General features: G+C 39.3%; 1 protein-coding gene across 8 annotated transcripts in view; it reads left to right on the top strand.

The window, feature by feature from the left end:
- Positions 1 to 12,630, top strand: part of Znf292 (zinc finger protein 292) — a 68,991-nt gene that overhangs the window by 34,102 nt on the left and 22,259 nt on the right. For all 8 annotated transcript variants that reach the window (XM_050145432.1, XM_050145436.1, XM_050145434.1 and 5 more), the window contains 3 exons: positions 171 to 325; positions 517 to 595; positions 699 to 834. In XM_050145432.1, the coding sequence (XP_050001389.1) occupies positions 171 to 325; positions 517 to 595; positions 699 to 834 (370 nt within the window). The remainder of the gene's footprint in view (positions 1 to 170; positions 326 to 516; positions 596 to 698; positions 835 to 12,630) is intronic.

The following is a 12,630-nucleotide window of genomic DNA, read 5'->3' as shown; positions in this document are numbered from 1 at the left end:
TGCCTCCCGAGTGCTGGGATTAAAGGCTGCTGCCCAGCACAAGCTGCTTTTTTTGTTCTTCTTCAAAATTGTTGGAAACATTTTTGTTTAAAATAGTTTGAAAAAAGTTGATGAGTCAATTGCAGTTTTTATTTACATTTGAATATGTTTTATTATTCCTTCCAAAACAGACACTCCTTGAATATGCAGAGAAGTGGAAAACTTCCGAAGACCCCTTACCTTTACTGGAGGTATACACAGTGGCCATCCAAAGTTATGTTAAAGCTCGACCATACCTTACCTCAGAATGTGAAAGTGTAGCCTTGGTTCTGGAACGCTTGGCATTGTGAGTAGAACTTTGAAACATGAATCAAAGACTATAATTAATTTTTTTCTTAGACTTTATTTTCTTAGGCTTTATGGTTATTTCATTTAAAGTAGATTTTATTTAAACTAGTGATGAAGACTCTACTGATGAATTACTGGTTTTGTTTTACTTTTATTTTCAATAATCATTTGTGTCCTTTTCCTTTTTAGAAGCTGTGTTGAACTTTTATTATGTCTACCTGTTGAGTTATCAGATAAACAGTGGGAACAATTTCAGACATTGGTGCAGGTGAGATTACTTACCTATGTAATAATGGATGCAGTTGAATGAGTTTTGCTTATTTGGTTAAACTTTAAGGCATCTAAATTGTGTGTTTATTTAACATTTGTAGGTAGCTCATGAGACGCTGATGGAGCGCGGCAGCTGCGAGCTACATTTTTTAGCAACTCTAGCTCAGGAGTCTGGGGTGTGGAAAAATGCGGTACTGTCCACTATCCTTTCCCAGGAGCCATTGGATAAGGATAAAGGTAAATGTGTGTGTGTGTGTGTGTGTGTGTGTGTGTGTGNGCTATCCTGAACGCACTACATAGACCAGACTGGCCTTGAACTCACTAAAATGCCTGAGTTACAGAGTAGGACCCTGCCTCAAAAAAAAGAAGTGTGTGTGTGTGTGTGTGTGTGTGTGTGTGTGTGTGAGAGAGAGAGAGAGAGAGAGAGAGAGAGAGAGAGAGAGAGAGAGAGAGAGAGAGCGCAAATGAATCATTAGCCCAGGAAAAAACAAATATTTAAATATTTGACTATAACTCATCTCAAGATGTATCAAAGGAGACCCATCTAATTAAATTTTATGTGGAGGACTTTCAACTTTATTTTGGGGAAGATATATTTATAGGAATTTAGAATAACCAAAATTGTAAATTTTTTTTCTCAACATCTTTTTATCAGAAGCATTCTCTTTGTAGTATCCTGGCAAGTAGCAATGTGACAATAACTCATCAATATAAAGGATAAAGTAACTTGACAGATGATGAAGCAGAAATCAGGTAGTACCTGTTTTTCCTCCAAAGAAGAGTAACCTGTCGCTGCTGAAACTCTGAAGTCTTCTGTTTCTAAGATTAATTTTTTTCAGATTTTTGTCCGTCTTATTGTGTTATTGTTTTATGAGCTCAGGCATTAAAGATCCCAGTCAAACTATCAGCTATTGCAGTAATGCCTGAAGTAGACAACTAAGTCACGGCATTAGACAACATTTAGGCTGTATGAGGAAGGGCAGCAACACAGCTGTCTCCTGGGCATTTTTTCTTTAATTTACTTTCCCTCTGGCAAGCAGAGGTGCTGACCTGTGTGAGGCCCCCTTGGCCTATAGAGAGCTTCAGGCTAGCCAGGGTGTACAGTGGGACCCTGTCTCCCAATGTAAAATAACAGAAAAGATTACTTAGGAAAGTTAGTGTAGATTTCACCCTAAACCCTAAGATAGTGAATAGATATTTAAGTAGACTAAGAAGAAATTTGTTCAGTAGAAAAGGGCATACATGTAGTTATCACTACCTACGTCTTTCATTATTGCTGCTGTCCTAGATTGTTGACAAAGTCTAGTTAGCTTTGCTCTGGGACAGTAGATTGTGAGGCCATGAGATGGGGAAATAAGGCAGTGTTAATACTCTTCATTTGTTCATCTCTAAATATTTCTTCAGACAAGTGCTTCCCTCCTCTTTTCCTTTCTGCCATCTCCACCATGCTTTCCTGATTGTTCTGGTATTACCCCTTCTTCTAAGGACGCCAGGTCTCTGTAATATTAAGACCTTAAAGAAATCAAAAGTAGATCTGTCTTAGAGTTTCTGTTGTTATGAACAGACCCTGTGACCAAGGCAACTCTTTTTTTAAAGATTTTATTTATTATATATACAACACAGTGTTCTGCCTCCATGTCAGAAGAGGGCACCAGATCTCATTACAGATGGTTGTGAGCCACCATGTGGTTGCTGGGAATTGAACTCAGGACCTCTGGAAGAGCAGTCAGTGTCCTTAACCTCTGAGCCATCTCTCCAGCCCCCAAGGCAACTCTTATAAAGGAAAACATTAATTGGAGCTGCCCTACAGTTTCAGTCAGTCCATTGTGATCACGGTGGGAAGCATAGCGGCATGCAGGCAGACGTGATGCTGGAGAAGGAACTAACAGGAATGACTCTGTGCCACACTGGGCATAGTTTGAGCATGCCCGCCTCCACAGGCCACACCTCCTGATAGTACTACTCCCTGTGGGAGACATTTTCTTTCAAACTACTACAAGATTTTATTTTTTTTACTTGTGGTGATGATGGCATGAGGATCTCACTGTGTAGTTGAGAATGGCCTGAAACTTCAGGCTTCCCAAAAGTCACCCTTCCTGGCTGAACATTATTTAAAACAATAACAACAATCATTTTAAAGTAACAAATCTTATTTGCTTTTGACATACTAGATTTCTGTCTACTAGATTAATACCAACATGCTTTATTTCTAATATCACATTATACTTTTAATCTTAGCTTATGAAACGTTGATATACATGTTAATAATACCAGATTATTTTGAATATAGTTCATAACAGCATTCATGTTTTTCTGTGTGTCCTAACTTTTAAAATGGTCCTCTGCTAAAGGTAGGATTTATTGTCCCTTGTCCATTTTACAGGCTTAAAAAGATTGGTCATCTTTCTGTCTTATCTGTCTGCTGCTGTGAGGCAGAACTGAGAACTGCAGTTGAGTCCTGAACCTCCTGTAGTACTGTGTCCTATTACAAGTAGCCTAATAAAAGGAAAATTAAAGCTAGTCTAAATAAAGGCGCAGTTCTCTTTCTAGTTTCAGTTTCTCCATAGCATTTTGCCAAACAACATATTTTGTTAAATCAGAGAAAAAAGGAGTCTGAGCCTTATCAGAAGTTTATTCCAATTTTAAAGCTCGTGTGCTTTGAGTAGTTTTGACACTGTAGCTGTTAGCAACTGGCTCTGCCTGTCAGTCTCTTTGCTGCTTTATTTCTTAATCCTAACCTCATATAGCCACAGGAATGGTTTATACTGTGAGCCAGCAGGAATTTCTGCAGTCAGATGGGTTGCAGGTGACCACAGTTAGTAGAGCACAGGCAGCAAACCGTTGTTGGCTTGAGAGACTGCAGCCACAGTCCTCAGTCTTTACCAAGCCATGTATTACTTTGAAAGCCGCTGTCATGAATGACCACATAAATCACAAGCAGATATTTCTTTTCTCCTTTGAGGAAGTTGAAGGAATGAAATTTTGTCATCTATGTACCAATTTACCTAAGATGTTGAGTGTAGTGAAACAAGGACGGACGACTTTCAGTCTGTCTGGTCTTCTCACTCAGCCCGAGGGAGCCTTTCCTGCGTGCATACAGGAGAATAAGCACAATGAGAATGGCCGGGCGGCAAAAGGCTGTCCTTGGTGTTTACAGAAGGTCCTTGAAGTTTTGATGGAATTTTTGAACAGTGGTAATCTCGTAACCCTGAGTTTAGCTCATTACTGAATCTATTGAATTCAAGCTTAACTATTACAACCATAAACTGCTCTTTGATTTGAAAGCGTAACCACAGACAGGGCTCAGAAACTGCAAGTGTGGTTACTCTTTGGGGTCTGAGCATTTTTGAATGAGGTAACTAGTAAATCAGTATAAGGCAAGTAGGTAGTTTTGGTGTGTAAGCCAGGCTAGCCTCAATCTTGTGATGCTCCTTCTGCCTTAGCTTCCCTGTGAAGGTATGATGAGCCAGCACCCAGCTTCAGGTGAATAGTTTTGAATGTCAGAGGAGATGTGGACTTTGTTATGATACTACTTGTGCCTTTCTTTGGTTGTAACTGAATAGGAAAGCTACTTAATGCTCACTAATTTGTGTTTCTGTTTTAATATCCCTCTGAAACATTATTGAAAAATGAAACCACTCCAAACACTTGTAAAGAATGGTATCTACAATTCAGTCCACTCTTAACCTATTGATTGTGAGAATTACATTTGAGAAATCTTTGTCTTTTATATAGGGCACTGTTTCTAAAACTAGCCTTGAACTACACAGTGGAAGATGACCTACAGCCTCTCCCACATCACACCTCCTAAATGCTGAGGTTATAGTCACCTTGATTATGTAGTGCTGGGAATCAAGCCAGGGCCCCGTGCATGCTAGGTACTCTACCATTTAAGCTTCATCTGCAGTCTTCCGTTGAGAGGTGTGTGTGTGTGTGTGTGTGTGTGTGTGTGTGTGTGTGTGTGTGTGTGTACATGTGCACGTGTACTGTACATCTGTTCACAAGTCAGTACTTTGTATAGGTATCAGTGGACATATGGTCCAATACCAATAGAAGCAAGAGAATAGTGTTGGGTGTCATACTTGAGGAGCAGGAGAATCTAATTTATTTTTTGAGACAGCTTCTCTTACTGGGGCTTGTAGGTCATCATTCAGCTAGACTGATGGCCAGTGAGTTGCATGAATCCTTCCATCGCCTCCTCTCCAGCCCTGGGATTACAAGTAACTCCTACCATGCCCAACTTTTTATGTAGGTGCTAAGGATCAAACTCGGGTCCTTCATGATTGAACAGCAAGTACTGTACATCTCCCTAGCCCCACAATTGAGATGTTTAAAGATCACTCTCATAGTCAGGCTTAGTTGTGTGTGTGTGTTTTTTTTAATATTTATTTATTTATTATGTATACAATATTCTGTCTGTGTGTATGTCTGTAGGTCAGAAGAGGGCACCAGACCTCATTACAGATGGTTGTGAGCCACCATGTGGTTGCTGGGAATTGAACTCAGAACCTTTGGAAGAGCAGGCAATGCTCAACCACTGAGCCATCTCTCCAGCCCTTAGTTGTGTTTTTTAATATTGTCTAAAATCTTCATGGTGTCAGGCTGGGTGGTGGTGGTGCACATCTTTAATCCCAGCACTCGGGAGGCAGAGGCAGGTGGATCTCTGTGAGTTCAAGTTCAGCCTGGTCTACAAGAGCTAGTTCTAGGAAGGCTCCAGAGCTACAGAATAACCTGTCTTGCAAAACAAAACAAAACAAAACAAAAAGAAACCTTCCTGGTGTTGCATGAACATCTGCTGTCATGATTCCTTTTCTTTAGAACCGTGCTGTCAACATCTAGTCTGCATCCCAAATATGTCATCCCGTTCATTATAAAAATTTGTACTTAAGTTAATATAATGACAATTCTGTTTTTGGTTAGCCATTTCTCATTGGTAATTTCATTAGTGATTGAAATCACTATAGTCACACAAGATTAGTTTTTAAAATTTATTGTAAGTTATATGTATATGTTTGTGTGCATGTGGGTATGTACACATGGGCAGGTGCCCTCAGAGGTCAGGAGTTTCAAATCCCCTGGAACCAGAGTAACAGCTGTGCGTCACCCAGTGGGGGTGCTGGAAACCGAACTCAGGGACTCTGCAAGAGCAGCAAACTTTCTAAACCTCAGAGTTGTTTCTTGAGCCCATTCATCTTAGAGTTATGTCCCCACTCTCCCTTCCTATACTTTGTTTTTAGTACATAAATGATGTGTGTGTCTACCTGTGAAAGCCAGAAGAGGCCTGTTGGATCCCTTGGAGCTGGAGTTAGAGCTCTTTATGAGCCTGATGTGGGAGCAGGGTACAGACCTAGGTCCTCTGGAAGAGCAGCAAGTAACTGCTGATCAGTGTTTTCAGACCCACATCAGTGACTATTTAAAGCTGACTGGACTACTACCTACCTTCATTCTGTTTCCCTAACTTAACAAAATTCCTTAGGTAGTGTATTTGTTATTCAAGGTGTTTTCTTTCTTTTTTTTTTAAGATTTATTTATTTGTTTATTATGTATACAGTATTCTCAGTACTCTGCCTGCAGGCCAGAAGAGGGCACAGATCTCACTACAGATGGTTGTGAGCCACCATGTGGCTGCTGGGATTTGAACTCAGGACCCCTGGAAGAGCAGGCGGTGCTCTCAACCACTGAGCCATCTCTCCAGCCCCTCAAGGTGTTTTCTTTTCTCAGTTTCTATCAATAGTAGATCTACTAGCATACAGCATTGCAACTAAGGTCCATAATTATACAATAAAAAGACCACTTAAAGCCAACCACAATAGTACACGTCTGTAATTCTAGCAATTTAAAGACTGAAAGATCTTAAATTTGAGAACAGCATGGGCCATGCTATGGGATCCTGTCTCAAACAATCCATGGGCTGGTTGGTAAGTACCTGCTTAGTATGCACAAGGCTTTGTATATGGTCCACCACTACTATGGATATAGTATGGAAGGTCAATTCAGAAACAGGCCCTTGTGTACTCTTAGCTTCTTATTTGCTTTCAGTCATTTGATCCATATTACTTAATTGTTGCTTTAGTCATCAAACACATCTATTTCTTATATCTTGTCCACAGTTCTCTACTTTTCTCTTTAAGTGTTTGATGAAAAGACCATAACTATTATTCAGAGTTCTCTTAAGCAAGAATATTTAGTATTGAAATAAGTTTGACTTCATGTATTATTTTTTGTATTGTCTTATTTCTCTGAGATTGGCTGGCCTTGAGTTTGCTGCAATCCTTTGCCTCCTGGGTGCTGGGATTACACCCGTGACCCTTAGCACCCAGCCTCATTTACTGTCATTACACCTTTACAGAACGATTGATGAAGCACTGATGTTTATGTTAGTATGGTCCATTGCCTGAAATTAATAAATCACTGTGAACATTGTATTATTAAGAAGTCCAGTGCTTCATTCAGAGTTCCATAGTCTTTCCTTAACAGCTTTTGTCCGTCCTAAGAACCAACCCAGGACACCACACCACATTAGTCATCTTTTTAGGCTCCTCTTGGGTGTGATAGCTTTTCAGATCTGACCTTTTTAGATGACCTTGACAGTTTTGATGAGTGCTGATTCAGGTATTTTGTGCAGTGTTCCTTACTTCTCTTATGATCGATCGCATTGGAGTACAGGCTTTGGGGGAAGGACCACAGAGGGAAGTGCCATTGTCATCACATCATGTCAGCATGATTTGGCCATTGCTGGTGTGAACCTTGATGGCCTGCCTAGCTGACAGTGTGTCAGTTTCCACACTCTGAGCATCCTTTCCATGTTGTGTTCCTTGAAGGATGCTTCTGTGTATGTCCCATACCTAAGAAGTAGGGCAATATCCACCTCTTTGAGAAGGCAGAAGCTGAATATCCCCATTCAGAATTCTGCGTGTATTTATGTTTTCTGCATTTATATAGTTTTACTGTCCTAACAATATCTATACATCATGCATTCGTCTTCACTCCCTAAACCTGACAATTACTGATCCACTTGCTGTCTGTAGTTTTGCTTTTCCATGCCATATAATTACAGCCTTCCAGTTGATTTCTTTGACATAATAATATACTTTCAACATTTCTGTCTTGTGTGACTTAATTGGCTTGTATATCACTGAAAAGATGTACTGTGATGTATTTACTCACTGACCTCCATCATTTTTAGTGGTTTGAACAAAGCTACTGTAAATGTTTACATGTAGGTTTCTGTGTAGTTAGAAGTTTTCCCATGAGTTGGGAAATCTTGAGTTGATTACTGTATCTTGTTGTAAAACTATGCTGTGCTTTCTTAGAGACTGAAACTGTGTCTCTGAAATGCTTATGGAATTGTTTTTTGTTTGTTTGTTTGTTTGTTTGTTTTGTCAGCACTGAGTGATAGTTGTTACTCTAGAACCTTCACCAGCAATTGGCTACTTTTGGTAGCCAGTCTGATAGGCATTATGGAGATGCCACGTTATTTCAGTTTGCATTTCTGCAGTGGTAGGTGTGATATCCACTATCTTTTCAGATGCACATTTTCCATCTGTATATCTCTGATGCAGAACCTGCTCAGATCATTGTCTATTTTTTTTTTAACTATATTGTTTTCTTTTAGATTTTAACAGTTGTGGTGCACAAATCCTTCATCAGACAGTATGTTTTGTGGGTGAGCGGTTTTCTATTTATTTATTTATTTTACTATGTCTTAGCCTTCCTCCGGAAAGTCACTGATAGAGCAGGTCTGCTCTTCAATAGGACCAGATTCTCAATATCCCCTTTTAGGAATCATGATTTTGTTTTCATATAAAAATTTCATCACCAGGGCTGGAGAGATGGCTCAGTGGTTAAGAGCATTGCCTGCTCTTCCAAAGGTCCTGAGTTCAATTCCCAGCAACCACATGGTGGCTCACAACCATCTGTAAAGAGGTCTGGCGCCCTCTTCTGGCCTTCAGGCATACAGACAGAATATTGTATACATAATAAATAAATAAATATTTAAAAAAAAAATTTCATCACCAAATTGAACATCTTACAGATTTTTCTTCTGCCCTTTTCTGTAGATTTCATAGTTTCACATTTTACATATGGGTTTTTTGATCTGTTTTGAGATAATTTATTTGAAAAGTATAACTCATTTGTGTTGAATGAATTCTGCTTTGGTTCTCAATAGTCACGGATGTTTCTGAAGTCATAAGCCATTTTTGGACTCGTATCTAGGAAATCATCTCTTCTCTGCTGCTTCGCAGAGGTACCTTTGGGTTAATTTTAAACATTACAATATTCATCAATTTCAAATTATTCTGTTGTTTTCTTCTTTTAAATCAAAGCTTAACACAGTTCATAAGAGATGAATTCTCCTTTTATCATAACTAATACCTAATTTTAAGCAATAGGCCCTCCCCTGAAAACTGCCTCATTCAGATTTAATGCATTAACATTTTGATGAGTTCCAGTTAGTTTGGGGTTTTAATTTTACTATCTTTTTACATGTTAGTACATCTTTAGACTTGTTTTCTTTTGTGTATATCATTTTAAATATCAAATGAAACTAGTCACACTGAGTTCTTTAGCACGTCCCCCTGCTTCTTTGTTGGAATAATTTAGTTGCTTTCTTGTCAGCTTGTCATGCTTTTATTGAGTAATTCCTTTTCTTCCTTCTTCAAAGGGTAAAGTTAAAGCTTAAAAGCTTGCCCCCAATACTACCTCCACCTCTTAGCCCAGGAGTAGCAACTTTGCCTTAGTGAGGTTTCTTTTGCTGTGATAAAACACTTTAAACAAAACCACCTTGAGAAGGAAAAGTTTATTTCATCCCACAGCTTGTAGCCCATCATCCTGGGAAGTCACACCAGGAACCAGAGGTGGGAACTGATGCAGAGGCCGTGGAGGAGTGCTCCTTACTGACTTCTTCTGTCTTGCTCAACCTGTTTATTATAGTTATATTAGAATGCAGCACCACAGCCCCCAGACGAATGTGCACGATGTGGGGTCATTTATATAATATGGGCAACACTTGAGAGCTGTACCACTGAAGAAACAAGTGTACCCAACAAAGGGGGGAAAAGGCTAAAACTGGCAGGACAGGCATCTCCTATACAAGTCTGGCAAGATCTGAATTTGATACCCTGCACTCCCACATAAAGGTGGAAAATAACTCACTCTATAAAACTGTCCTCTGACCTCCACATGTGTACACGCAAAATTATACACACATACAAACACATACACATTGTACATACACACATCCATCATGTACACACACATGCAAATACATACATATACACATACATACCTGTCATGCACATCCACAGACACTAGCACATACTGATTTTTTTAATGATGTGAAAATAGACTCTGTGTTGGAAAGGATTCTAGATAAAGTGGGGAGCACAGTCTGGGAAGGCGTGAATATGATCAGAATATTAGATGTCTAAAGTTCTCAGAATAAGTTAAACAGCTTGACAAACAGCAAAAACCAGCCCCATATTCTAGATTCATAGATGAGAATGGATTGAAGCGATGAGAATGCTGTTGAAGCCGAGCAAACCTTGTTTGCTGTCAGTGGTGGGAATAGCAGATGGGTTGGATGGATTGGATCTCTTGGGAATTTAGTCAGGGGAGACCTTTTCTGAGCACTGCTAAGCAGATATAAGCATAGGGATGGTCCATATACTGTGTAGATTTTTTCCCTTTGTTTGGGAGTTTTCTCATTTGTTTTGCTTTTTTGTTGTTTTTGTTTGTTTGTTTGTTTGTTTTTGAGTCACTATATACTGTATACCTCAGGCAGGCCTAGAACTTATGTGTAACCCAGGCAGTCCTGTAGCACATGACAGTCTTCCTGCTTCAGCCTTTGAATTCTGGGGTTCGTCTGGGCATTAGCTCTCATGTTCAGCAGGAACTCTTTAGTGTGCTCTTGGATATCCTTCTGGAGCAGTGTGGCAAAGACAGGAAAACAGTTGTTAAACCTAGGCGTGAGAGCATGCACTCACTAAATAAATTGGCTCCATATTTTTTTTTTTTTGGTACAGAAACAAGATCATTGGGACAAACTATTTTACGTAGAACACAGTGTTTGTGCTGTGGTTTATTTATCACTTGCAACAATATCTTTTAACATTTCTTCCATTTCTGTTACTTCAACTCCTTTTTCTTGTCCATCTTTTTCCTCCTCCTCTCTTCCTCCTTTTTGAGGCAGTCTTTGTAGTCCTGCCTGGACTTTATTTATCTTCCTCTGCCTCCCAAATGTTTGGATTAAAGATGTATGCCACCATACCTGGGTAATTTTTTAATGTTAAAAAGTAACATTTTTATGGAAAGAAGTCTTTAATTAAGTTGGTTGAATACCATACACTTAGATCGCCATTTTGTTACTTAGCTGTATTGATAGACTTGAAACCAGTTAAAACCTTTTCTCGTGAAGTGTCCAGATGCAGAGAAAGTAGACAGACTAAACATGACTATAATTAAAATGTTTTATTTTTTATGATGTGTGAGTATGAACAGCATAAAAGAAAGGGAAACTCTTGCTGTATCTAGGTTTTCAGAGATAAGGCCATAATAGTCTCCTCGGTGCAAGCACTGAAGCACATGGCCCCTGTGGTAGCCCTGCACTCCTAGAGGTTGGAGGTCGTGGATGAAGAGGAGTGAGGGAAGGGGGCAGGGTTAGGAGTGTGGAGAAGTGACCTTAGCTGAGCAGCAGTGCCAGTGCAGCCCTCATTTGGAGCGCTAGTTTGGGATCTATAACTTTCTTTTAAAAGCTCTCGTTGCTTTACAACTCTGTATAGTTGGAAGGTGTAATTTATGAAATTTTAAGTAGGTACACTGGTCAGGTAGAAGTTTCTTTTTTCTGATCCTTCAGAATATTATAAAATTAGAAGTCAGAAAACACATTCTTGTCTTGATTTATCATTAACTGATTTTATTACTTCAAGAAGTTATTCCCTTTCTGTTAGCCTTGGTTTACCCATTTTGCCAAATGACAGAGCTGCATTCCCATATAAAGTCCCTTCTGCTCCAGTAGTCTGTGCTTCTTAGAAATCCATTTTTCTTAGAAATTGATAAATGCTATTGATTTCCCATCATTAAATTGTAAGTAGCTATGATTTAACAATTTTAAGACTAATATTTGTTTAAAAATGGTTTTATTTATTTTGTTATTTTGTGTGTATGTTTTGCTTGCATGTCTGCATGTGCTCCACGTGTGAACCTATTGCCCGGGGAGACTAGAAGAGGGCATCCGATTTCCTGGGACTGGAGTTAGTGATTGTGAGCTACTGTGTGGTCCTGTGAGCAGAATATAGATCTTCCTGGACAGCAGCAACTGCTGAACCAACTCTCTTACCCTAATTGCTTTTTTTTTTTTTTTTTTTTTGGTTTTTCGAGACAGGGTTTCTCTGTAGTTTTGGACCCTGTCCTGGAACTCCCTTTGTAGACCAGGCTGGACTCGAACTCACAGAGATCCTCCTGCCTCTGCCTCCCAAGTGCTGGGATTAAAGGCATGCTCCACCTCCACCCGGCCCTAATTGCTATTTTTTTAAGGCACTGATCTAATACAGTATTCTGCACAGGTTGTCAGAAATATTCTTGTTTCAAAACCTTTTTAAAGATTATTTAAAGTTGGCCTTTTAGGAAATGTCATCAGTTTTATTAGATATTTGCCACTGTGAAATTTTTCCTTTACCATTATCTTCCAGATTCTATTGATCATGAGTTTCCATGGGAGAATTTGTAATAATTCCCAGACTTTGTATCTCTGAAATTTCCTTTTGGAAAAACGTGGGAAGGGGTGGCACAAAGCTGTGTTTCTTAACGTCAGTTACTCATACATAGTCAGACAGAATAGCTTTATTTTAATTAGAGTTTGCTTTGGTAGTGAACTTAATTGAAAAGCTGTTGTTATAAATGTCCCAGATGGATCACATAGAACTAAAAAAGAGATGTTTTACATTCATGTCAGGTACTGAGGCACTAGGCACCTTTACATCTACTTATTCATGTTCAGTGGCTAGAATAGAGGTCTGGGCTGAAGTATAGGTT

Source organism: Alexandromys fortis, unplaced genomic scaffold, assembly GCF_014885135.2.
Source record: "Alexandromys fortis isolate MF-2015 unplaced genomic scaffold, M_Fortis_MF-2015_v1.1 scaffold_2_26212498_36691700, whole genome shotgun sequence".
Lineage (NCBI taxonomy): Eukaryota > Metazoa > Chordata > Mammalia > Rodentia > Cricetidae > Alexandromys > Alexandromys fortis.
This window is presented reverse-complemented; position numbering and strand designations above follow the sequence as displayed.